Source organism: Equus asinus, chromosome 4 (genome assembly GCF_041296235.1).
Source record: "Equus asinus isolate D_3611 breed Donkey chromosome 4, EquAss-T2T_v2, whole genome shotgun sequence".
NCBI lineage: Eukaryota > Metazoa > Chordata > Mammalia > Perissodactyla > Equidae > Equus > Equus asinus.
The window spans coordinates 62,933,542-62,957,194 of NC_091793.1; the positions used below are offsets into that span (position 1 = coordinate 62,933,542).

Consider the following 23,653-nt stretch of genomic DNA (forward strand, 5'->3'; position numbering starts at 1 on the left):
CTGAGGGCAGGAGGCCACGGAGCAGCTCCTGTGCCCGAGTCCCAGCAGCTTTGGTCCTTGACCAGCCTGCTCCCTGGCTGCTCGGCAGACTAAACAGAATGTACGACAGTAGAAAGCAGATGGAACACCTTCTTCACATCATTCCGGGACTCATGAACCCAACACTGATGGGACCTGCCTCCAGGGGCGAGGTGTCTAATTTGCAGCTCTGACAGGGGTGGGTCGGGGCAAGACTGAGGGGGTGGACCTGCGCTGTGGGAGCCTGAGCTGGTCTCTTCACCTCTCTGATTTTGGGGAGAAGAAGGAGCCGATGTTTCTGGGCTGTGCTTTCATTCTGCCAGGGAAGACTGGGTGAGGCTGAGCAAGTGGGCGACTTCCTTCCCCAGGCAGCTGGCAGCTTGGGCCCCAAGAGCAGTGGGCCCGAGACCACCCTTGTCCACACCGTTCACAGTTCACCAGCCCCTCCTGGGCCAGACCCTCCACCCCAGGGGGAGGGTCGCTGCCCTGTGCTCTTTGCTGGGCTGGTGCCCCAGGGCTTACACCAACCGGAGCTGCCGCCGAGGGGCCGAGGCACAGCCTCTGGCCCTGTGTGGGGCTCTCTCGTGTGTGTTCAGTCACGCTCCTGGCTGCTCCCTGAGGGTCCTGTGTGCCCTGTGGACTGCAGGTGCGGAGCCGGGGGACCGCATTCCCACTCGTCCCTGCAGAGCCTGGCACCGCCCTGCAGAAAAGCTTCACCTGGAAGATGCACCTAGCAATTTCAGAGAGGCTTCTGAAAGCTGGCCTCTGTGTCTGTGTGTGTGGTTGTGTGCACGCAGCTAAGGCATCTCTCAGGACAGCGGGGAACAAACTGGGCCCTTGGAGAAGTCTCTCCTGTCGCCCTGCCTCCCTGCATTTCAGGCACTCCTTAGGCATTCTCTGCTATCCTCTTCCCTCCCTCCTGGCTCCCACCACATGTCATGGCTAACCCAGCGCCCCGCTCTCAGTCCCTTGCTAGAGTGTTAGCTCATCCCCAGCCACACTGGCCTCCTGGCTGTTCCTTGGTCAGGCCAGGCCTGCTGCTACCTCAGGGCCTTTGCACTTGCCATGCTCTCTGCTGTTATGTCTTCTTAGATATTCCTGTTTGGCTCCCTGGCTTCCTTAGTTCTTTCTTAAACATTACCTCCCCCAGTGAAGATCTTTTGGCCACGCTCTTTAAAATGGCACCCCTACTCACCCCTCGGCCTTCCCCATCTCCCTTCCTGGCTTGACTGTCCTTCCTAGCGCTTACTACCATTGACACACTGAGCATTCCGCCCCTGTGTCTTGTGTCCATCGTCTATCCCCACTAGAATGCAAGCTCCCTTTTGGAATTACTGCTGGTTTATTCACTGTCACATCCCCTTGGCCTGACACATAGTCGGTGCTCAATACACATTCATGAAATGTGACTCCTGGGCCACGAGCTTCCTGGGGCAGGTGGCAGAGGCAAAGAACAGGCCATAGACTCAGGGAGACGGCAGCTGAACTTGGGTACCACCACTTTATAACTGGCCACGTGTGGACACGCTTCCTCCCCCACGTCTCCACCTCCAACTCTGCAAAGAGGGCTAATCGCCCCCGAGATGGGGAGAAGTCTCAGTAAGGTCAAGTGCAAGGCACTTGGCCTGACGCTGGCCCCTGGAGGGTCTCTCCCCTCGCCTCGGCCCTAGCTGAGAAGCACTGTTTTCTGAAGGGGGGTGAGCTGGCTGGCCCTCCAGCTGTGGGTGCCAGGGAGGGCCTGCGGGATGTGTTGCCCTTTCTCCTGCACCTGCCTGCTTGAGGTCAGGATATTCTGCAGGGTGGCAGCAGAGCCCCAAGTGCCTGTAGTTACAGAGGGGGTGACAGGAGGGCAAGAGAGACTGAGGACTACAAGAGGGACCCTCCCCATGGCAGCCTGGGCAGACCAGGTAAAGGGAACTGAGGGCTTTGTGTGTGCCCAGGTCAGCTGGGCCTGGCCTGATCGGGCCTCCCTGGCTGCTGCCTGGTCCCTGACCTCAGCTGTAGGTCTCTCTTCTCTGGCTTCTTGTCCTTCCATGAGGCTGTGGTGTCCCCAGAGAGAGGTACAATGGGGGCCAGGTTGGCTCTAGGCCTAGAAGTTGTGCCATTAGAGATGCTCCTGTGGGTTTAAGTCAGGAGTGGGCAAACTTTCTCGATAAAGGGTCACACAGTAAATAGTTTAGGCTTTGTGGGCCATATGGTCTCTCTTATAACTCTGCCATTGTCGCACGAAAGCAGCCATGGACGCTCGTAAATGAATGGGCACAACTGCCTTCCAATAAAACCTTATCTACACAGGCGGCCGGCCAAGCTGGATTTGGCCGAGAGCCCTAGTGTGTGGACCCCTGTTTGAGTCTGTGTCACACGGTCTCTCTCTTCCTCTCAGGCTGATGGTTACCCGGTGGGTGCCCTTGCTAGGCCTGGGCCTTCACCTGTCCTCTCACCCCAGGTGGAGACCATGGGATGGAGCCACAGAGAGGCCGAGCTGCACGTTGAGCCCAGGTCTGTCACACCTGAAGCCCGTACTTCAGCCCATGTGATGCCCAGCTCTTAAAGGCAGGCACACCGTCCATGGCCGTGGCCACCTTCCACAGACTACAGAGTCTGGCCGCAGCTGGGGCACACGGCGTCCTGAATGCCCACCAGGCTGTGAGGACTCAGGCGGTAGGGAGGCCGCATGGAGAGACTCTCTCTCCCAAGGTCATCTTCACTGATGGACCGTAGCTGTCAGTCGCAAGGGCGGGGTGGGGTCTCCGATTTAAACCTCGTATGGGGTGAAGGTCATCCCTCCAGGCGGGGGCTGCGGCCTGGGCCTCTCTGACTCGGCTCTGGGGACCTTCTCTGGCCGATTGCCCTGATTGGCAAGGCCCTGTCACAGGGGGACTCTCCAGGGAATCCCGAGCCCAGAACAGGACAAATGGCCTATCCAACGGGCCACGGCCGGGGCTTGGTCCAGGGAGGCTGGAGGAGTCTGGGTAGTGTTCTGCTGCAGTACAAGGGTCCCCGACAGGAAGCTGTTGGCTCAGAAGGAGAACTCATGAACTGAAGCAGAGGAGAACGGCTGCCCTCTGCTCCTCTCTCTTTGGGGACGGCCCCCTCAGGGGAGCTCAGAGGAGAACCATCGTGACCTTGCAGGCAGCAGGCAGGGCAGTGAGAGGTCAGCCTTTTATCTGCCCAGACAGTCACACTTCTGTTCTCACAGCTCAGGGACAAGGGGGCAAGATATGGCCAGGAACTCAGATAATTGTGCCTCCAGGGCGGTGCAACCTCTGAGCCGGCTTGTCCCAAAAGCACCACCCTGGAAACAGGGAGAAAAGGACAGTGAGGAGAGTCAGGCAGAGACCAAAGCCCCAGGAAGCAGACTGCCCAGCAGCGCCCACGGGTGGGAGACACGGCCGCACAGGTGGCTCACTGGGACGGAAGGCCAGGGATTTCATCGGCCTCTACTGCAGGGTCCTCAGAGACGATTTTGACTTTCTCTAGCATTGTTAGTTCTCAGGGAGTGACAAAGACCATTTCACTCAAATGAGTCGTTTAAAATAGCATGTTCCAGAAAGACTTTTCAGAAGCTCCATGATTCTTAAATAGAAAACGACCTAGGGGCAATTACCAAAGCCTGACGATATAAATAAATGTAGTTCATAAGCCCATTTCAACCAACTTTCTTTCACTCCTCCTGCGCAAGAAAATCTTCTCCTTTGAAACTCCCCACGTCCTACACACGAATGGTGGCAGCTTTCAGGGACTAAAAGATGGCACCCGGGTTCAAATCACAGCCCTGCATCTCACTGTCCTGTCCTGTGTCCTGAAGGTGGGGTGGCACCCACAGACCCACCTCACAGTGAGGGATGGTGACTAACGATGGACAAAGACTACAGGTTAACATGTGCTGAGCACATGTGACACGCCAGACATCTCTGCAGAGAGCAGGGACCACGCACATCTGCACCATTTTTCCTCTTTTTCACATCCTTACAACTTGTCTGTACTTAAGTCATTCCTCAGAGTTAGAACATTCTCAACAATCAACATTGATCATTGCTACTTCCTTCAAGCAAAAATGTGAGTTCAACAAAATAGAACTAAATCTGGTTAAGCAGAAATTCACCATAATTTAATATTACCTATCCATATCAGCTAATATTCGGTATCAATTTACATTTGGGGGGCTTATACTACTTGAAGTCATTCTTTAAATATCTGGATATCTATTTACGTATTTCAGTGAATAATCACAACAAGACATAGGCAATTCGATCTGAAACCTGAATTCGTGTGATAAGAATTTCTCACTAGAAGGACTGGATATTGTCATGATGTATATCTTGCTGCCCCAAGAAATCCAAGAATGATTTGAGGACACAGATCTTGTCTTATACTTCTTCGTCTCCTCCTTAAGACCAGGACAGATGACATGATGGACACACCATAACCCTATGTGTTTCTATTGATGAACCAGGAATGTAGATGGTGGTTAGTGAACATTTGTGGATGAATTGCTTTCATAATAAAATTTCCCGTTCAATTTCCTTTCCAACTTTCCAGATTTTCTTCATGGACTCTGAGTGGTCACAAAGCTTGATAAGAACTTGTCTCATGGAATTGCTTGGTAAAGTGATCGGCAGGTGAGCGTACATTGCAGTCTGGCCAGAGGCTAACGTATACCCACAGTGAGAGTATTTTATGGCTTCATGTGACAGAAACATCTAATATGGAAGGATCCTCTGAGATCCAAGCCCCGAAGTATCATCACTGACAACAAACAGTGACTGTGCATAGCCAACTGTTCCAGGAGGTACCGGGCAGGAGTCTGCAAACGCGCTACATGAAGCCTGTGTCCAGCGATCACTTGAGTGAACCACCACAAGGGCCCTGGAGTGTGGTCGCCAGGCCTCTCACCCCAGCTCGGCAGCCTCAGGTGGGTTTTTATCTCTTTTATATTTCCAGATTTCATCTAAGAATTTATTTTGTAGAAATGTTATTTCTGCTGAAAATAATTGCAATGGAGATTTGTAGCTGGGACATCATTTTTCGTGTATGCTTTCCAGACTGGGGACTCCAGTGGGAAGCCACTTCTTTTGGAGGTTCGTGGATACATGGCCTTCCTTCCGGAGGGGACCAGCACCATGACCTGCACCCGGGCCAGGCGTGGCTGGCAGGCTGGTGGGCCAGTTGGCACTGGACGGTGTTTTGACTAGCTTTGCCCTCTCATGCTCTTCTTGGGTCACAGAGTCTGTGTCCCCTGTGTCTCCTGTGCAGAACTTTGCACACAGGATGTGCTCACTGGATTAAAAGCAAAGTGCACCCGATTCAATTGTGACGATCCAAAGGTCGAGCTCTGGACTGAATTCACTAGAAGTGGACAGAAAGCTGAAGGCTCATGGCTCGCGTCACATGCTACCCAAGCGGTCCCTGAAAACATGGGACTTTCAAAAGGACCCCAGGTCATGTAATAGGCTGGGAATGAAGAGGGGTGTGTATAAGGGTCAAATCTGGAAACTGGCCCCCACTTTACCTACAGGCACATGGTTGTGCTGCACAGGTAACCTGCCAGGGGGAAGGCTGCCTTTATTAATAGACTAGTAATAGATTGTTGTCTTTGTTAATAGACTTGGGGTAGATTCAATGAGGGACGGCACGGGAGAGGCAGTGCTGAACCCAAACCCAAATAACCCGAACAACCCTGCTGAATTCTCCAAACCTGAGGGCCCCTGTCTGCCACGTGGGGTTAAAGGGATCTGGACTGAACATCACACCGACCGTGGTGAGATCACCGACAGAAAAGGCTTTGAGAAGCGGGATACACTGGCCATAGTTGAGTATACTGCAGACATGCTAGACTGAGGCAAAGAGGTGGGAACCGTGTCTGAAAAATGGCGGTACAGAAAACAGTTTCAAAAGCACGTCCAAGGCCAAAGATGCTGTGGGCAGCAGTTCTCACATTTGTTTCCAGTTCTCTCTGGGAGGGAGTACGACCCATGGACTCAGTGCCTGTCTGCCCTGCCCCAGGCCAACCCAGGCCAAAGAGATCCCCAAGAGAGCTCCCCTCTGCCTCGAGCCTGGGAGTGATACCTGTCACTGAGGGATGCGAGGAAGTGGTAAGGAGTATACGTGTGTGTGTGTGTGTGTGTGTGTGTGTGTAGGGCATGGAGGAAAGGGCGAAAGATACAGGCTAATTTAGGGCCAGCTTGCCTGCTTTGACAGGTAAATAAAGTGAAGCCCAGAGAAGCTAAGTAACTTGTAAGATTCCACACAGCCAGATATAGTAGATGGGGCAAGACTGGGCTGCAGGTGTCTGATGACTCTGCGAGTGCCCTGTTTGCGCCCCAGAAACCCATTCGTCAGGTTCTTAAGTCAGGGACAGGATGGAGTGACGTCAAGGGGCTGCTGCTGGGACTGCAGGGTCCTGTCAAAGAGAGACAACGTCTCTCTTGAATGAAGAAAGGAAACAGATCTGACAGCACCCAGCGAAGTATGACACGCAACGCGGCGACGGCCCCACGGCTTGTGATATTTCAACCAAAGACAAAGCTGCCGGCCCAGTGGTGGTTCTGCGGGGGCGGCCTTCCAGGAATTGGCCGGGAATTGGTGGGGGCATTATTCTCTCCGGGTGCCCTTGCAGTGACCCTGAGACAGCTGCCCATTCTTCCCCGGGGGAAGTGCGACCTGCGTGTGGGCTGGCCTCAGCTGGCAGAGCTCACATGGTCACAAACCCGGCCCTTGTGCACCACTATGAGCATTTCATTAGCAGCTGCTAGGTGGCCAGGTGGGGGTGATGGAGGAGGGCAGAGCCAGCACAAGTGGCCCGGGGTGGGGAGGGTAAAGAATGGCCTTTTCTTCTGAGGCGGGAGAGTGACCTCAGGGCTGCATGGAGCTGAGCGGAAGGGCGAGGGCTCATGGGCAACCCGGCCCCTCAGTATGGCGGCTGCCACGTCCCAGAGGCGGAGGGACTCATGTGGCTCAAGGCTGGAGAGCGTCAGTGAGCACAGTGAGGCTCGGGGGAAATTACCTCTTTGAACCTCAGTCTCCATATTTCTAAACTGGAATTAGTAACATCTACACCCACATAATGTCTTCAGGATAAAACGAGGTACCACTTAAACCTGGCCAGGGGTGGAGGAGAACAGAGCCGGTGCGCCAAGTGGGAACGCGACAAGCACTCTTCCCTGCCGCACCCTCTGCGCTTCTGCTGGGATCCACCGCGTGCCCTCTGGCCCTGATCTGATCTAGAGCCATCAAGGCAACCCCAGCAGGCTCTTCAAGGCTCCCCTCGGGGCCCTTCCCTGGTGGCCTCTTTACTCTGAGGTCCCTTCTTTATCTCTGCCCAGATCTCCCTCTGAACTGCCTTCCAGCTGTCATCTGGCTGTCCTGTGCGGGTCTGAGATTTACCTCTGCTCTAGAATCTCCTGACATCCTTCCTCTTGGTCTTGTATACGTACTTCAACAATGAACGTGAATTACTTCCATAATAATAAAACACGGGAAAGGAAACATTTTTAAACTTTTAAGTGAAGAGCAGCCTAATTTCATGGTTTAAAAAGCCAAGAGACTAAGAGAAATGAGACAGAGGCAGAGACAGAGATAAAGACAGAGCTAGACACAGAGTGAGTGCCGCGCATCCTCACGCGTTTCCTTTTGGCACTGTGAACCTCCCGAGGCGGGTGCAGGGCAGGCACGGACACAGCCACTGCAGCTGCCCAGCCCCGGGTTGCTGCAGTGTTGGGCAGGGTGGCCAGGGGCAGTGTGAGGATTTGAAGTGGACAGCCACACAGAGGAGGGTCAGAGCGCTGGGAGCAGGGCAGAGGTGGGCAGGGAGAATGGCAATGCCGGGACGAGTGGTCACCCAGCCCCTCGGCCTCGGATGGGCTGAGCCAGGGCCGCAGTGGGACATCCGTGGGCCTCCATGGGTCCCTTCTTCCCCAAAATATTAAAAGTTGTTTTACATAGTGACATTGTTATAAAGACAAACGTGATGTTTAGTCTTAAAAGTTCATTTTTCCCTTCTGATTTTAAAAGAAACATTTTTGTGGATCTCTAAGAGCACTGTGGGCCCTAAGCACTGTGCCTAACACGAGCCCTCCTAGAAAAGCCTGCCATAGGAGTGTGAGGGTGAGCCTGAGGGTCGGTGGCTGTGGCTCCCAGTAAGTCACACGCCTGCAAGTTTCAGTATCATCACATGCAAAAAGGAGATAAAAATACCCCCCCTGGGGCTGCCAGAGGCCGAGATGAGATAACTTGTGCGCAGTTTCTATGCTCTGAGTCAGGAAGGAAGTCACCAAGAGAAGAGTGAGTCAAGATAATTTAAGGAATTTGTGGAAAAGGGAAAAAAAACGAGATGTGAAATTTAAAAAAAAAGGGACGACTCAGGATTTCCAGCCATAGCTGAAATTAATTTCACTAAAAGGAGAACTTTGGCAGAAGCTGAAGGAGGGTGACCCAAAGGCAGCCCCTCTAGAGCATGACCAGAGGGAGCAAGGAAGGCCCAGCTTCCCTGCGGGGGCTCAGGCCTGGGGTGCAGCTGGCAGGGGGAGGCAGTCATCCAGGGAGAGAGGGAGCCCAAGCTTGAGAGCACTGGAGAGTCCCAGCTGTGACCCTGGGCCAGGGCAGCACCAAGGCAAAGAGAGAAATGGCTGGTGAGAGAAGACAGGGATAGTGGAGAGCAGGAGGGCCAGGGGAGAGGGAGGGGCTCCACACAGCCACGGGTTAGAGTGCACAGGAATGCCAGAGGCCGAGAGGTCGGGGGCTGAGCCAAGAGGAGCTCAGAGGCCACTTCGGGCCACCGAGGCATGCGGCCTCACACAGGACTGGCAGAGCATGCGAGTGACTATCAGGACACTCAGCACCCTCTGTGCAGATCAGGCTTTGTGTGCACTGGTTGGACCTACACATCCATCCATCCATCCATCCATTCACCCATTCCCTCATTCATGAGTGTTTGTCAAGAGCCTACTGTTCCCTATGGAGAACAAGACAGCTGAGACCCCCATTATTAAGAGGCTGGTGTTTAGGGGAGGTCGGGGGAGCAAGGTTGGTCCTCTTAGGGTGCCACGTAAGGAAACTGAGCTGCAGAGGGTGAACAGTTTGCTCAAGGTCACATGGCTAGTCACACAGCTAGTGTGTGAGGCCACGGGCCAGGCCCGCACCTGTGCTCCGGGCTGCTGTCCACTGTACCTCCCCCTTGTTGGAGGCAGCCCTCCCAGGTCAGCAGGGAGCAGCTTCCCAGAGCTCTTGCAGGAGCGGCTCCCTGTCGGGTCTGAGGGCCTCGCCCTGGCTCTGGGCAGCTGTGCCATCTCGTCCTGGGGTACTATTTTCAATGGCAAGTGGGCATACAGAGACAAGACTGGAATGAGGAGGGAGCTGGGCAGTGAGGAGCGAGCCGGCATGCACTGAGGACACACTCAAACACTTGGCAAGTGCCAGTGATCACCAGGTACCAGGCAGGATACTAGGAATAGTATCTGTGGTAATACAGCCAATCCTCAGACAAACCCCTAAGGCAGAAAAGATTATTATCCCTATCTACCCAATCACGACTACCTATAGAATTTGTGGGGGAGCCCTGTGCAAAATGAAAATGTGGGGACCATTGTTCAAAAATTAAGACTTTGAAGACGGCAATAGCAGAATATTAAACCACACGTGTGTGGGGCCGTCTGAGGGCGGGGCCCTGCCTGACCACACAGGGTGCAGGCCCAGGGGGCCAGCCCTGCCCTGGATGATGGACTGAGCTGCCAAGAGGCCCTCAATGTGTTCAAGGTAAAAGCCAGGTCAGAGGGGGGCACATTCACACCCAAATCCTTGAACTCTAAAGCTGGTGTTCTAACTTTGTCACTAGCAAATTGGTGCAAAGTGAGTGCGGGCTAAATAGTTTTGAAAAAGTACAGAAGGGGAACCTGAACTTGAAGGCTCTGCTTGCTCAAGGCTGCGTGCAAAGTTCCAGCAAGGGTGTTTGGTGAGCCTCTCAAGAGAAAGCGGCATTTCACAGCCAGGGGACTTTGCCGCCGGGGAATACGGGCGTCACAGACGGAGGCCCCACACAAGAGGCGGGCAGGCATGATTACTTTGTCTGGTTTTGGTCTGGAAAACCATAATTTCCCTCACTTTAAGACTCTGCTGAGAATACACGTGCCCACAGCTACTGATAAAATGTGAGGATTCTCCCTTCCAGGGTCCAAGGGGAAAATGGTAGTGCTGAGGCCCGGGGTCAGCTGGCAGCCACCTACCCGAACCCCTCACAAAAACGTGCACTGTGTGCAGGAGAAGTGGGAGCAAGGGCTTCTGGCTGTGCCCTCTGCATGTGATGTGCCAGCCGGCAGCATCACATCTGAATGGAGATAAAACGCCTCCGTCAGGGTGTAACGGGAGCCGGGAGATGACCCGGCAGCCTCCCCCGGGTCTTGCCTCACAACTGCCCAAATGAAAGCCTCCTGCCCTCAGGGACCCTGACGGGGCCTGGGCGCGTCCACAGAGCCCCCATAGTATGCTGGCCGCAAAGTTTAGGCCACAAGAGAAGGGAGGTGTGCCTTTAACGTATAGAAGGAGTTTGCTAGAGAAGCAGAGACAGAGTGAGTACAATAAAGTGTCGCCAGAGTTATCAGTCATCGTTGTTTCAAATTCCCAGTCTGATAATTCCAACATCCCTGCCGTGGCTGGTTCCAATGCTTGTTCTGGGTCTTCTCTTTTGCCTTTTACTAGGCCTTGCACATCATGCCAGACATGATGGACTGACGTCCTGGGTAGAGGGAACAACTGTGATGAGGGGGTTGGGGAGGGGAGTCACCCTACAGTCTCCGGGTTAGGTCTCTACCTTTCAGCGAGCCTGCGCCTCTGGGCGGGAACTTCACAGTGTTTCTCAGCTTTTGTCTTCTCCCTAAGTAAGTGGGACAGGATGGCTAGAGGGGGCTGAAGTGGTTCCCCTTGCCCCAGGTCAGCTCAGTTGGTGGTGGTGGTGATGCTGAGTGGATCCCGACTCCTAGTGGCCCTGTGGACAGCAGAGCAGATCCCTGACTGGTCGTCTGCGCCATGCTCTCACCTTCCGGTGCTCTATCAGACAAGGCTCCGAAGCTGTTCACAGGGTTTGTGTGGCCAACTTTTTTTCAGAAGTGAGTGGTCAGGTCCTTCTTCCTAGTCTGTCCTAGTCTGTCAGTTCTGCTGAAACCTGTTCACCATGGCTGACCCTGCTGGTATTAGAAATACAGGTAGCACAGCTTTCAGCATCACAGCAACAGGCAGACACCACAGTCTGACAACCGACAGACAGGTGGTGTCATTCCCTGACTGGGAAAGGAACCCGGGCTCTGGCGAGAGTGCTGAACCTTAACCACTGGGCACCAAGGCTGGCTCCCAGTCACTCAGACTCTGATAGTATGCCAGCAGGTCGGTCTCTGTTTAACTAGTTTCCCCTGAGGACAGACCTGGTAAGGACAGGTGCTGTAGTGTATTTCAAAATACACCTGCTGGAAGCTCCGGGAGGTAAATCGCACAATATTGTGACCCCTCTATGGCTGGGTCCCCCTGGAGTTTTCAACTTTCAGAGTTGTCCACACTGAGCCTCCAGTAATTAGTCAACTGTAAAGAGTCATTAATAAGAGGAGGTGAAGTCATCGGGCCAGGAGGAAGGGCAGGGCCTGGGAGCCAGGTGGGTGGGCAGCAAGTCGTGCTCTGCTGCCGTCCACGGGCAAGGCAGGCCGTCTACGCAGCCCAGCGGCTCGTCTGCGCCATGGTGATAACCACACAGGCTCTCCAGTGGCTGCGAGGGTGGGCGAGGGGGAGTCGTGCAAGGCTGCTGCTGAGCCCCGCCCGCCTAGGATGGAATCCAGGGTCTCGGGCTGGGGCTCTGGCTGGCATGAGAGGAGACCAGTGCTCACCAACATGTGCCACTGGCTAAGATTTTGCACACTCACATTCGTTATGGAAGAATGTACAAAAATTAAAATTTATAACAACTAAGGGCAGGAGCCAGCATTCCCTCAGAAGTTCAGATTGCATACTGATCTTAAGAAAACTCTCGGCAAAGATGGGGGGAGGGGGTGGGAGAGAGGAGGGCAGAGGGAGGAAACTCGAATCAGCGCTGGATGGGGAAGGAGAGCTAGGTGGTGATTGCTGGGGCCCGTCAGTGGTGTTCTTAGAATTTGTTCTGTTTGGACTTTCTGTCCATTTCAGTTATTATTTGCTGCCTCCATGCATACACCAAGTTCTTATCTTGGAGCTACTGAGCGCATAATTTGTAAAGGGCGTTCAGAGTGGACACAGGCCTGGGAGCGCGGACGTTTGGGTCACCTGTGCAGTCATGGATTCATGTCCCAGTCACTTGCTGAGCACCTCTCTGCACCAGGCCCCCAGTGGGGGCAGTTGGGGTCGTGGAGTCCCTTGGGAGGTCTGAACTCCTGGAAAGGGATGGACTCAGGAATCTGTCAGGGCTTCAAAATGTCCCCAGGGCCACGGCGGGTGGTTTTCTAGTGTTCAGGGAGGGCCCAGGGAGGCGGGAGTGAATAAACCCGGCCTTAACTGTCAAGCAGGTGGCTGCCAGGCCGACAGTGTGTGTGCATGTGTGTGCGCGTGTGCGTGTGTGTGGTGGGGGGAGGGCACCCAGAGAGCCCAGGGGCCTGAAGCGGGCACTTGTGAGAGTGAAGCTGCAGAATCAGGGCGGCCCGGCAGCAGGATGGCCCTGAGAGAGGGCTCCAGGGAACAGCCTGAGCTGGTGGGGAAGGCAGGGCAGAGGTCAGCAGCAGGCCCAGCGTGGGTCAGGCATGACCACAGAAAAGGGAGAGACGATGTGCGTCGGTGCGCTGAGGTTGGCCCACAGGCCGGCTGAAGAGCTGTGGGATGGTGGGCAGGTTCTGAGCGTCCGCCGCACGCAGTGCTGCTGTGTGCAAAGTTAGAGCGGTGATGTCCCAGGCCCAGCTCCCAAGGTGGGTGGGCGGCGGAACTCCCCGCCTGGCCCCAGGCAGCAGACCACATGCACCCTAACGGCCCCCTCGGTTGGCCTCTGCTGGCTCTGGGGTTGGACAGCCTGTGCCCACAGCCTGGCTGTGTCCTCAGTCAGTGTGTCCTCAGACAATGTCCCCAGGAGCCTCCAGTGTTTCATTTGGAAACAGGTAAGAAAGTGCCTCTGAGAGCAAGCTGCAGAGAGGTGACCCAAGCAGGGCGGGACACGGCTCAGCACATAGGTACCGACGTCATCGTTGTTGTTACATTATCAAAAGCAAAAACAGCAGCTGTCTGCCAGGAGACTCAGGAGATTACCAGCTGCCGCAGGCCAGGTTTGCTTTGATAACTTCTGTTAACAACAGCACAGATACCGCTATCATCGCTGGGCACGGGCCAAGCCCTTCTTCTCTCATTTATCGAACGATTCCTGTGAAGTAGCTGTTATTACTCCCACTTACAGACAAGAAAACCGAGGCTCTGAGGTATTTTGTACCTCCTCGTAGCCAATAAGTGTTGGAGACGAGATCAAACTCAGCTCTGACTGCACAGCAGTGGCGCTGCGGTCCCTGCTCTGCCTCCAGCCACTGGGGAAGGAGGACCCGTCAGGAACTCCTGGGGCAGGGGTCCTCACGGGGGCCGGGGAACCTGACAGGAAACTGGCAAAGGGCAAAACAGGTGGTTCCCAGGAAAAGAAATACAATGTCGTACGGAGGTAGGAAACCCTGCGCAGCCTCACAGCCAAAAGTGACAACGTGTTTCACTCATCAGATTGGCCAAGATAAGAACTACGCCGTGTGAGAGAGGATGTGGGGAAACAGCCACTTTCATTGGCTACTGGTGAAGTTAGAAATTCATGTGACTTTTTGGAGGACAATTTTCAGTATCTACTAACATTTTAAGTGTACTCACTCTCTGCCCCAGAAATTAAATTCTAGGGGGCAATTTATCCTAAAGGTATGCAAATATACACATGTAAAACCCTACTTACAAAGGTTGTCATGGCGGCACTGTATCTGGTTAAAAAAAAAATCAAATAAAGACTACACAACCTAAATGTCCATTTGTGGAGGAATTGATTAAATAAAATAACCAATTCATTCATATATTAACACAGTTCATGCTATGCAGTCCCAAGAAGCATGAGTCAGTCTATACATGGTGTTAAGGTATAATTAACTATTATTAACTCTTCGTTCATTGTTCAGATTCCTTTGCTTGGTTCTTGGCATGTTGGGCCTGTTGTGCTGGCTCAATCTCTGGAGGGTGTTTGGCTGGGGCCTCAGAAGGGCTTTGGTATATCTATCTGCCACCCAAAGAGGCACACTGACTTGACTTGCCAACTCCCGCCGCTGCTGAGGGTCCTCTTCCTGCTCACTGTAGTGGGCTCATGTGCTCCCACCGCAGATGCAGAATCCCCCCGCCTCACACTCCTCTGTTTCCCAAGGCACACTGCAAGTCCCCAGAAATAAGTGCCCACCCATGGGCACCCTTGGAAAGGTCCAGCCGCCGACTGTGCCAATGCCGCGTGACTCCTGACACCACTGATATCTGGAGGGGTTGAGCAATGGCTGAGATGAAATTTCATTGGCATTTAATGCAATCCCTTCTGTTTCTGCTAGAGGTGGTGAATTCTATAGAAAGCTGCCAGACCTGGCCAGCTCACTGAGCGTTGACCCCTTCCATCCAAGGGCGAGGCAATGGATGTCTGCAGATGACTCATTCGCAATAACTGTGGCATTCGGGCTATGGGACTTGGCTGAGCCCAGCTGGGTAGGGCAGGCCTGGCAGGGCGGGCGGGAGCAGCAAGTCCTCTCCATTCTAACCTCTGGCTCAGAGGAGCAGTGATGTAAACTGAGACAGGATATAGACACATCCTGCCTGAGTTAGCAGCAAGGAATAGGGCCCCACGGTTCTCCCACAGCAGAGATCCTGCCATAAATCAAGTCCTAGGGGGAATGTGGAATGGTATGCGCGTTCGGGCTGCGTCCCATCAGTTCCGGAGGGGAAGTGCCCACAGTCATTGGTCAAGGTTTGAAACTCGAATCCTAGAGAACCACTGGGTGGGGGTGTTGGGAGGCAGGGACAAGGCTGGGGGCCAGCAAGTCCATCCTCTCCAAACAGGGGAATGGCTGCAGGCCTGCACTTCCTCAGTGCCTGAAGTGGAAGGATTACAGCAGCTTCGGCCCCTCGACTCTGGCACGATACACACACACACACACACGCAGGAGCTCACTAGTGTCTGATTCACACACGCTCACTTACAGACACACACACATAAACACTGATGCCCACAAGCCCAAGGATCCACAGTCTCACGTGAAATGAAAATAAAGACGCCTGACATTTATCGAGCGCTTAGTATGAGTCAGTTTCTGTGCTGAGCCGTTTATACGCACTTGATTTCACAACCCAAAGAGCAATATCTTATCATTCCCGTTTTGTGGATGATGAAACCGGAGCTAAAAGGAGCTGGCTCACCTCAGGTCCTTGGCTAATAACTGGCACACTTGATCCCAATGCAGGCAGCTAGTCCCTCACTCCCAGGACTCCAGGCTGTGCACACCCAGACGGAGGTGAGCACCCTCACGTGCACACATGTGGCTGTGTACACACAGAGGCACATCGTGCACAAATACAGCCCTCGCCACACTTATTCCTGCTCAAGTTCGCTGAGTAAAGCCCCACAGCCACCTGGATTTTAAAGACGTATAAACCACTGGGTGTCTCCAATACCCAGATCATTATCATATTAATTACTTAACAGGATTACATTATAGGCTCAGAATGTCTCCTCTCTGACAGTTTCTAATGATCAGACCTAGCCAGAGTGCGCCTAAGAAGGATAAACATTCCCCTCTGTTAAAAGAAAATTTTAGTTTTTCATTGCAAAAGCCCAATGGCAGAGGAAGTCGGGGGAGGCCCAGCAATGTTTCCGAAAATCTCACAAAGAATCTCAGGGTATACGATTTCCTGTCAGCAAGAAAACGTGCTGTTGTAAAAAGAAAAAAAACGGGCCGTGAGCAGTTACAAACCCCAAACGGTCAGGAGAGCAGATGCCTCCAACATCTGTGTGTCTCTCGGCCGGCCGGGACGAGGCCAGCCAGCGGGGCTGGGAGAGTCCCCGAGTTTGCTCAGCGTCGCCTCCAAGTTCCCTGCCTGCCGGCCAGCCGGGAAACAACTGGTGGCGATGTGCTCGTCAGCCTGCTTCCAGCTCGGCCTCTCCCTCCCAGCAGGTCCTTTTCTTACTCTCTTCGGGAGGGAAAAGTTTTAGCCACCGACGCGTCCCGACCAGCACACAAAGAGAGGGGCAGGGGCGGCCGGGGCGCAGAGCCCGCGCGCCAGGGGCCACCCGAGGCCGGCTGGTCGCCGCCAGGCCCTGCGCCCCGGGGCCCGCGCCGGCCGACCCCCCACGCGGGTACTCACCGCGGCCGGGCGGCGACGTGTCGTTGAGGCTGTTCATCGCCGGGGGTGCTGGGCGCGGCCCGGGCGGCCGAGGGGCGCGCGCGGAGGGTGGCGAGGGGCGCGCTCGGCCGCTCCGAGCCTGGGCGGCGGGAGGAAGCGGCACCTGTGTCACACTGCTCCCGCGCGGCCCGAGGGGAGGGGCCCCGGCCCCAGATAGGCAGGCTGCGTGTATTTTTTTCTGCAGACTTGGCTGGTGGGGTTTCCACCCTTTCTGTTTCTCTTTTTTTTTTTTTAAGCACACACCCGCCCACTTGTGAACTCGTCTGTTCCAACTTTCCTGCGCAAGAATCACATTTTTCTAACTCTGTTTCTGTTTCTGTCTGCAACTACCAGACACAGAGGTTGTGGTTGAGAAACCCCACCTCTGTGGACTGAAAACTTCCAGATGTGACACAGTGGCCTGCCCCAGCACTGTCGGAGACGGTGACCAAATAGGGACAGACCTGCCTTTGAATCTTGGCTGGCAGATCGGCTCTGCGGCTCAGAGCTGTGTGCCTCTCAGAGCCGCGAGGCATTTGTGGCCTGGGAAGAGCTCCCGCCTTGATGGCCCTTCAGGGGTGCTGTCCCAACCCATGGGCTAAGTTTGGGAAAGATTCTCAGAAAAAAGGATTGCTGGATGTGTGATTTATTTGGATCCCCTTTGTCTGAGGATTCCAGACATGGTGGAGTTTGTGGCGACTTCGCTTTACTTAGACAATTAAAAACTGACAGGGACTTAGACACTCTGGTTAGTTAAATAGAGCCTACCCCCACCACCCACAAAGAATGTTGTTATAGATGTGGCCCCCTCCCCCCAAGAAAGGCAGAGAGCTTGAGACCATGTCACCCTTATTTGAAATCCCGGCCCCAGGAGTCACGCTGTTCTTCTCATGTCTGATGTCTGCTCCTCCTGTGGGGGCTCTGCGTTGTTGTTTACTTGACAGCCCTCGGTGCCTGCTGTGGCCCCCTCCCCACCTGCTCCTGCTCCGGTCACTCTGCTGCAGTCCCGGACACCATTTTCCAGCTGTCTGCACATGTGAGCCCTTAGGAGTACCACCCGCGCTGAACAGACTTGAGGCTGCCCCCTGGAGGTGTGCGGTGCAGGCGCCTGCTCAGTTCTCCGTGGGAGGGACCCACTTCAGGAGTGCTGGTTAGGGCTGCCTGTTTGACACAGTGGGACGCTGTTCATAATTCTCTTTAGTTAGGTAACGAAGAAGTCCACATTGCCTGTAGATCCTTAGTCAAACCTCCGTGCCCAACATGCACGTGTTGCCTTGAAGTGAACTGTTCACAGAAGGCCTTTAGCCAGGTGTGGAGACTTTCGAGTCTCAGTTTCCTCAGCTAGAAAATGGAGACAAGAACGCTTACATTCCCGAGTTCCACTGAGGCAATGTCTGTAAAATAACAGTGGGACCGAAAAGGCCTTACTAGAAGCTGGCAATGATACCGTAACATTTGGTGTTGCAATACCGTAGGCAGGTAATAGCCCCTGTGTTCAGAGTTCATGAATAAAACAACTTCCGTGATGTGAAATGCAGCTGGAGAGCTGGAAGGAAGCCGAGGGACCTGCCAGGTAACCAAGAACGGGTCCCCAGGTCACTGCGCCTCACTTCAGGGAGGCTGCCTGGAGGCTCACTTCCAGCTGACTGGCCTTAGACATCATCATAAGAGCCTTGCTTATTTAGTTTCTCAGGGTAGGACAGAATAAGAGCTTCAAAACGTGACAAGAACTCCTTACAGAAAGAAAGCCAAAAAACCAGCTAACTGAACAACTAAACGACGAAGGTGGAAAGCCCAACACACTGCAGAGGTCAGAAACGAGAACAAGGTAGCACTCGTCACACACCTAGAGCATCTGGGCTCCAGCCGTCAGCAGCAGGGGGCCCGCCGTGGGCTATCAGGAGCCGACGCTTTGGGACTCCATCTGGGTTTGAGTCCTTACTGCCTTCTAGCTGGGTAAGCTTCAGCATTTTATTTAGCTTCTTGGAGCCTGAAATTTTTGTCTGTGAAATTGGAGCAAACTGTAAAGTTCGGCTGCTGTGAGCACTACATTAGAGAATTAATGGCATAATTGCAATGTCTTACTTAGCACATAGGAGTTAAAGATAACGGTCCCCTCCCCATCGCGGGCACTCCTGCTTTATAATAAGGACCCCGGAGCATTCTGAAAAGAAGGTAAAGAGAATTTAATACTGAGTAGTAGTTTGGCTAGCAGGGAAACATTGGGTATATTTTTGAAAATTTAAGCATGGACGTGTCTGATTTTAAAGAAATGAGTGCTATTTTAGGAAGGTAAATAATTATATGAAAAATTAGAGTGCATGGTCAGAGTCTGCCGCCAAGTCACAGAAATGCATTACTAATGTGTCTTCATGTGTTGGATCTTTGTTAATGGAGTAGAAAGAACTCAGTTATGTCGTGTAACAATAAAGCAGTTCTTATTTCATTTAATTCCCATAAATGCTCTCGAAGACAGGATTGCCCATGGCCCGTCTCAAAGGTGAGAGAGCCGAGGTTGGCAGCAGTGACAAGAGCTTGTCCAGGGCAGTGGGCAGGAGGGGACTTGACCCTCGCAGCTCTGTGATGCGTGTCCGACTTGGCTAGTATAACCCGCCCAGCCCTCCGAAGGGTGTGGGGGTGGATGGCGTCCCAGAGGGGAATTTTCTCTTCCGTCCTTGCACTGTACAGGACAGGAGCTGCCCATGGGAGGGGAACCTCTGCTCGCCTTATGCCCACCCCAAAGTAACACACACTCAGTGCTGGCCCCTTCCAGAAGGGGCTGGGAGACCCTGCTGCAGTCGCTGTCCTCTGGGGGTGGGTTCTTACAGGCGGAGATGGGCAGATTCTCCATGCGTCCTTTAAAATTTCTAATTAAGAGTTTTGCCCTTCATCAAAGTAATAGATGCTTTTTGTGTAAAAAAATTAAATGAAGAGAAAAAAACCCCGAAACCCTAACTACTGCTCATCATCTCTAGCACATTAAAATCTATTTATTTCTAGTCGTTTTTATGCATTTGTGGACATTTGCTTTATACTACTGAGATACTACTGAATATGTGATTTTGAGTGCTGAGTTTTCACCACCAAACATTATGTCACAGCCACTTTCCCATATAAAAGTATAAAAGCTCTTTAATTCCTTTTAATTACTAGGTTGTTTGATTTCCTTGCCGGTTAAGTAGTGCTCTGATAAACCATATGAACATAAATACATGCAGTTCACGTTTTTTTGTTTAGTTTGTATTCTAACAAATGGAACTACTGGATCGAAGGTTAGGAATGTGCTTAAAGTTTTCATACATTCCTGAGTTGTGGCTGTAACAATTTGTATTCTCCCAAATCAAGATGACCAGCTCTCGTCTCAGAGCCCCCTGTCAGACTTAAGGGTTAGATTTTAAATCATTGATAATTCTGTAGGTGAGAAACATACGTAGTTATCTGAGTTTGCATTTTCTTGATTACTAATGAGGTTGAATATATTGTTATATGCTCATTTACAAATTGCATGTTCTTTTACGTGAATATTTTGTTCATGCTGTTTCCTCATTCAGAAAAGTGGTTAATGCTTTTCTTATTGTTTTATTTGAACTCTTTATACAGAAAAGACAATCACACCTTTTCATGTGTATTGAAAATATTTTCTCCTTGGGGCTTTTTCTGGTTCTTTCCCATTAGCACGGAAAGATAATTTGACTTATTTGATTGGCAACTTGGCAGCTTTTAAGAAAACCAGACTGTGGCTATGCATATTTTAAGAGGAGTGGAGAGAAGAAACAGGCGTTTGGTTCGTTAACGCTGTCACAAGCTGCGAGTAATGAGAAGCATGAGGGGGGAGTGGGGAGTGGGGAGGGTGAACCCAGAGCACAGAGAGGTCAGTGGTGGCGGCTCTGCAGCCCAGGCCAGGAGCCTCTCCCCTTCCAGGCAGCACATAGGACTTTGTGAGGAGAGTCCCCAGGTGAGAAGGTTTGCTGCCGAGAGGGAGGAGGCCTCATGTTGACTGTGTCGCAAGGCCCTCTTGGTCTAGACTTTGCTAAGGCCGGCTCTGGGCAGGCCAGGCAGAGAGGAGGTGCCCAGAGCTCCAGCCTGCGCCCCTAGCTGACAGTGGCGCCTCATCGAGGGTAGATCTTCAAGCCTCCAGAACAGCCTGCTTCTGGAAGCTTCCAAACCATATCTCTAAGAGATGAGGAACAGCATAGAAACCCAGCAGGAGCACCAGGTGGTCCAGGATGGTTTGAAGTGACCATAGGCAAAATCTCATGCACTGGTGACAGCTCTGAAGCCAACTTGTAGTGGACTGGGGTTGAGAAAAGGGACGAGGAGACTTCAGAATGGGGAAAAAAGAGCACAGAGAAACGTCAGGGATGGGTTGGCTTGCATCTCGGGCAGAGAAGAGGAGTCAGTGAAAAGGACACAGCGCACAGGTCAGCCTGGGTGGGTCCCACACGTCAGCAGGTTTGTGATTTTCCATGAAACATCCCAGCAGGCATAGGATTCAACAGATGGTGGCCATGTCTTGAGCACCAGAATGCCGGACCTGGGGCTATGCCGGGCCCTCCTTCATGCGGTTATTGCTCACATCACAGCGTCTTTACAGAGGAGGTGCCTTGTGGTTATTTGTTTTTCTTTTTCTCTCTTCCTCATTTTACAGAAAAGGAAACTGAGGACTAGAGAGGTGAAGTAACTGCTCGTGCTCACACAGCTCCTCAGTGACAGCTGGAATCTGAACCAGGTCTGTCCAACCCTGACGCTCTGCTGTGGAGGAAGTGCTCCCAGCTCACTCTCCTTGGCACCCCTCCTGCCCACCCGGTGTCCCTGGGGGACCCCCTGGTATTACTGCTCAGCTTGATGGGGCTTTTCATGCTGGAGGCCCTGAGACACAAGGACAGCAAGCAGGGAGCTGCTGAAGGAGTTTCCCATGGTTCCTATCAGAACATTTGGAAATGGAAACCTAGCAATTACAGAGAAAATTATTAACTTTCAGGGAGCCTTGTTTGGGTCATAGCCCTTTCCTTTGGGCGTAAGTTGTTGGTGTGAAACTGAACTGAAAACTTGCATCTCCAGCTGCCCCAGCTGAGCCCTCGGGCCACGCCGCTAAGGGAAGGAGCAGCTCTCCCCTTAGACCTTTGTTGTGGCTGTTATTCTCTTGGGCAAGAGGAGGGAGGAATTCGGGGTATGTGGCCCCATGACTGAGAAGGAGGAGCAGGAATGGTACTTACATTTGTCAAACTTTTCCTATGTGTTTTCCATATTTTGTCTCGTTTAATCCTCAGAACAATCTCATGAGCAAGGAAAGAGTGGCATTTGGATCGTGGCAGACGTGGCTTCTCATTCCTAGTTCACCACTCGCCACTTTGCTAAGTGACTTTGCCTCCAAATTTTCTCCTGTGCAGCATGGGGTTACTGCTGCCTCCATCCGAGGTGCTCTGAAGGGGTCGGTGCAGGGATCCCTGGGGGCTTGCACGTTCATCAAATGATAAAGACATAGCGCTGTGGAAAAAATTGAAAATATCGTGTGAAATACGCACACACACAGAGATAAGTGTGTCATGACCACAGCTGGATATAACTGTGTCCACCTACAGATGGGAGCGATCTTGCCAAGGCCACAGGGACATGCTGACTATTTATCTATTTCTCTCATTTATATACTCCTTCAAGTGTATGGCTCGAGACAACAGACTCAGGATACTTTGTACTTTCTCCCTTTCGACAGCCCATTACAATTATATTAAAAGAAAAATAAAAGAAATAAGCTCACAAAGTGAAGAGGCTCTGTGGGGATCCTTCAGCATGTGTGCGATTTCAAGAATTCCGGGAAGATGGGTGGGATGTAGAGCATGTTGAGGGGAGGAAATGGAGAGATGGAGGTTTCCGTCCAGAGAAGACCACGGAGGAGCTGCAGGGTGGCTGTGATGGGGGTGGGGGTGGGGGGGACTGAGCCGGTCAGAGCCACAGGGGTCTGGGCTCAGAGATGGCAGGTTGGAGGGTGAGGTTGGAAGTGGGGACGAAGGCAAGAGGATTGGCTGAAGATCAACCTGGGGTGAGGCAACTCCTCCTCACTTCCTCACCTTTGCCTACAAAATGTCAGGCTGGCTGCAGAAGTTTGCCCTTATGGAGAAAATGTCCGGATATCTCTGAGAAATCAAGAAACTATAAGTGAACCAAGGCTGCTAGCGTGGGAAGGAGCCTCTTTCAGCATACCTCCCCTTTCTGGAACCTGGGGGCCGGCAGCCTGTCAGGAAGCTCCTCTTTCACACACCCTAAAGCACAGACCATATAATCCGGAAACAGATCTCCCAGCCAGACTTTTTCCCCCAGAAGAAGGGCTGGGCAGGAAACGGATGGATTCGGACAATGGAAGAGGAAGCCCTTCACAGCTTTTAGAATAATCAGTCTGGTCTTTCGTTTTGAAACGTGAGAAACAACTATATATGACAACCAAGTCATATACAAGAACCAGAGCATGCAGTTTTTGATGACACTGACATTTGTAATTCCAGGTAACTTTGGTGACAGAGGTGGAAGGGAAGGAGCTGAAATGTGGTGGGAAGGGGGAGAAGGCTGATGTTCCCATTTCACACAGAGGGCGTGGAGATGTGGACGGCAACCAGCTTGTGTGCCCTCAGCATCTTGTTCAAGCTCCAAAGACAGTCAGCCCAGAGAAGCACCAAATCTAGTAAGACAACTACTTGACATTTGGAGAGAGAGGAAAGGAAGAAGGGAGTGTGCCAGAGTGGTGACGACCATCAGACCATCATTCTCACGCAGGGTGGATCAGTCAGCATCCAGGAGTGACAATGAGGACACACTCAAGGGGGATGAGGCACAGGGTTTTGAGGAGTGGGCCCGGTTAAAGGCCTCACATCTGAGGATGAGCACCAGACCCAGGTCTCAAAGGGCAGGGGAGGAACAGTGTCATGAGAGCTGGGTGGGGCAGAGGCCTTGTGTGGGGGGCTCCCCGCAGCTGTTGCTTCAGAGGAGCAGAGCCACGGAGACAGGGAGGCCGCAGGGCGGGCGGTGGAGTGATGATGGCTCGCTTCTCTCTCCACCTGCCTCAGGCTGGGCCTTCTTTGGCCTGACCTAATTGGATGCTCTGCTGAAGCAGCCCTTACATCAGTCTCTGTCCCCTGGGTGCCAGTAGGGGGAGAACGGATTTGGGATGGGATAAGGAAGAGCAACTGGCAGGAGAACTCAATACACATTGTCTGAAGTTCGCGAGTCAAAAACGAGAATAATGAACATATTAGGTAGAAAAATGAAGCAACCA

General features: G+C 52.8%; 1 protein-coding gene and 1 long non-coding RNA gene across 2 annotated transcripts in view; one reads left to right on the forward strand and one right to left on the reverse strand.

The window, feature by feature from the left end:
- The window catches only part of GYPC (glycophorin C (Gerbich blood group)), a 44,391-nt gene extending 27,513 nt beyond the window's left edge, over positions 1–16,878 (reverse strand). Inside the window, exon 1 of the mRNA XM_014828554.3 lies at positions 16,369–16,878. Coding sequence (XP_014684040.1) covers positions 16,369–16,405 — 37 coding nt within the window. The 5' untranslated portion in view covers positions 16,406–16,878. The remainder of the gene's footprint in view (positions 1–16,368) is intronic.
- On the forward strand, positions 251–22,252 carry LOC123285348 (uncharacterized). Its single transcript, XR_006527089.2, has 3 exons — positions 251–16,178; positions 17,331–18,342; positions 21,035–22,252. It is a non-coding gene; the product is annotated as an uncharacterized lncRNA (long non-coding RNA).
- The last annotated feature ends 1,401 nt before the right edge of the window (positions 22,253–23,653 follow it).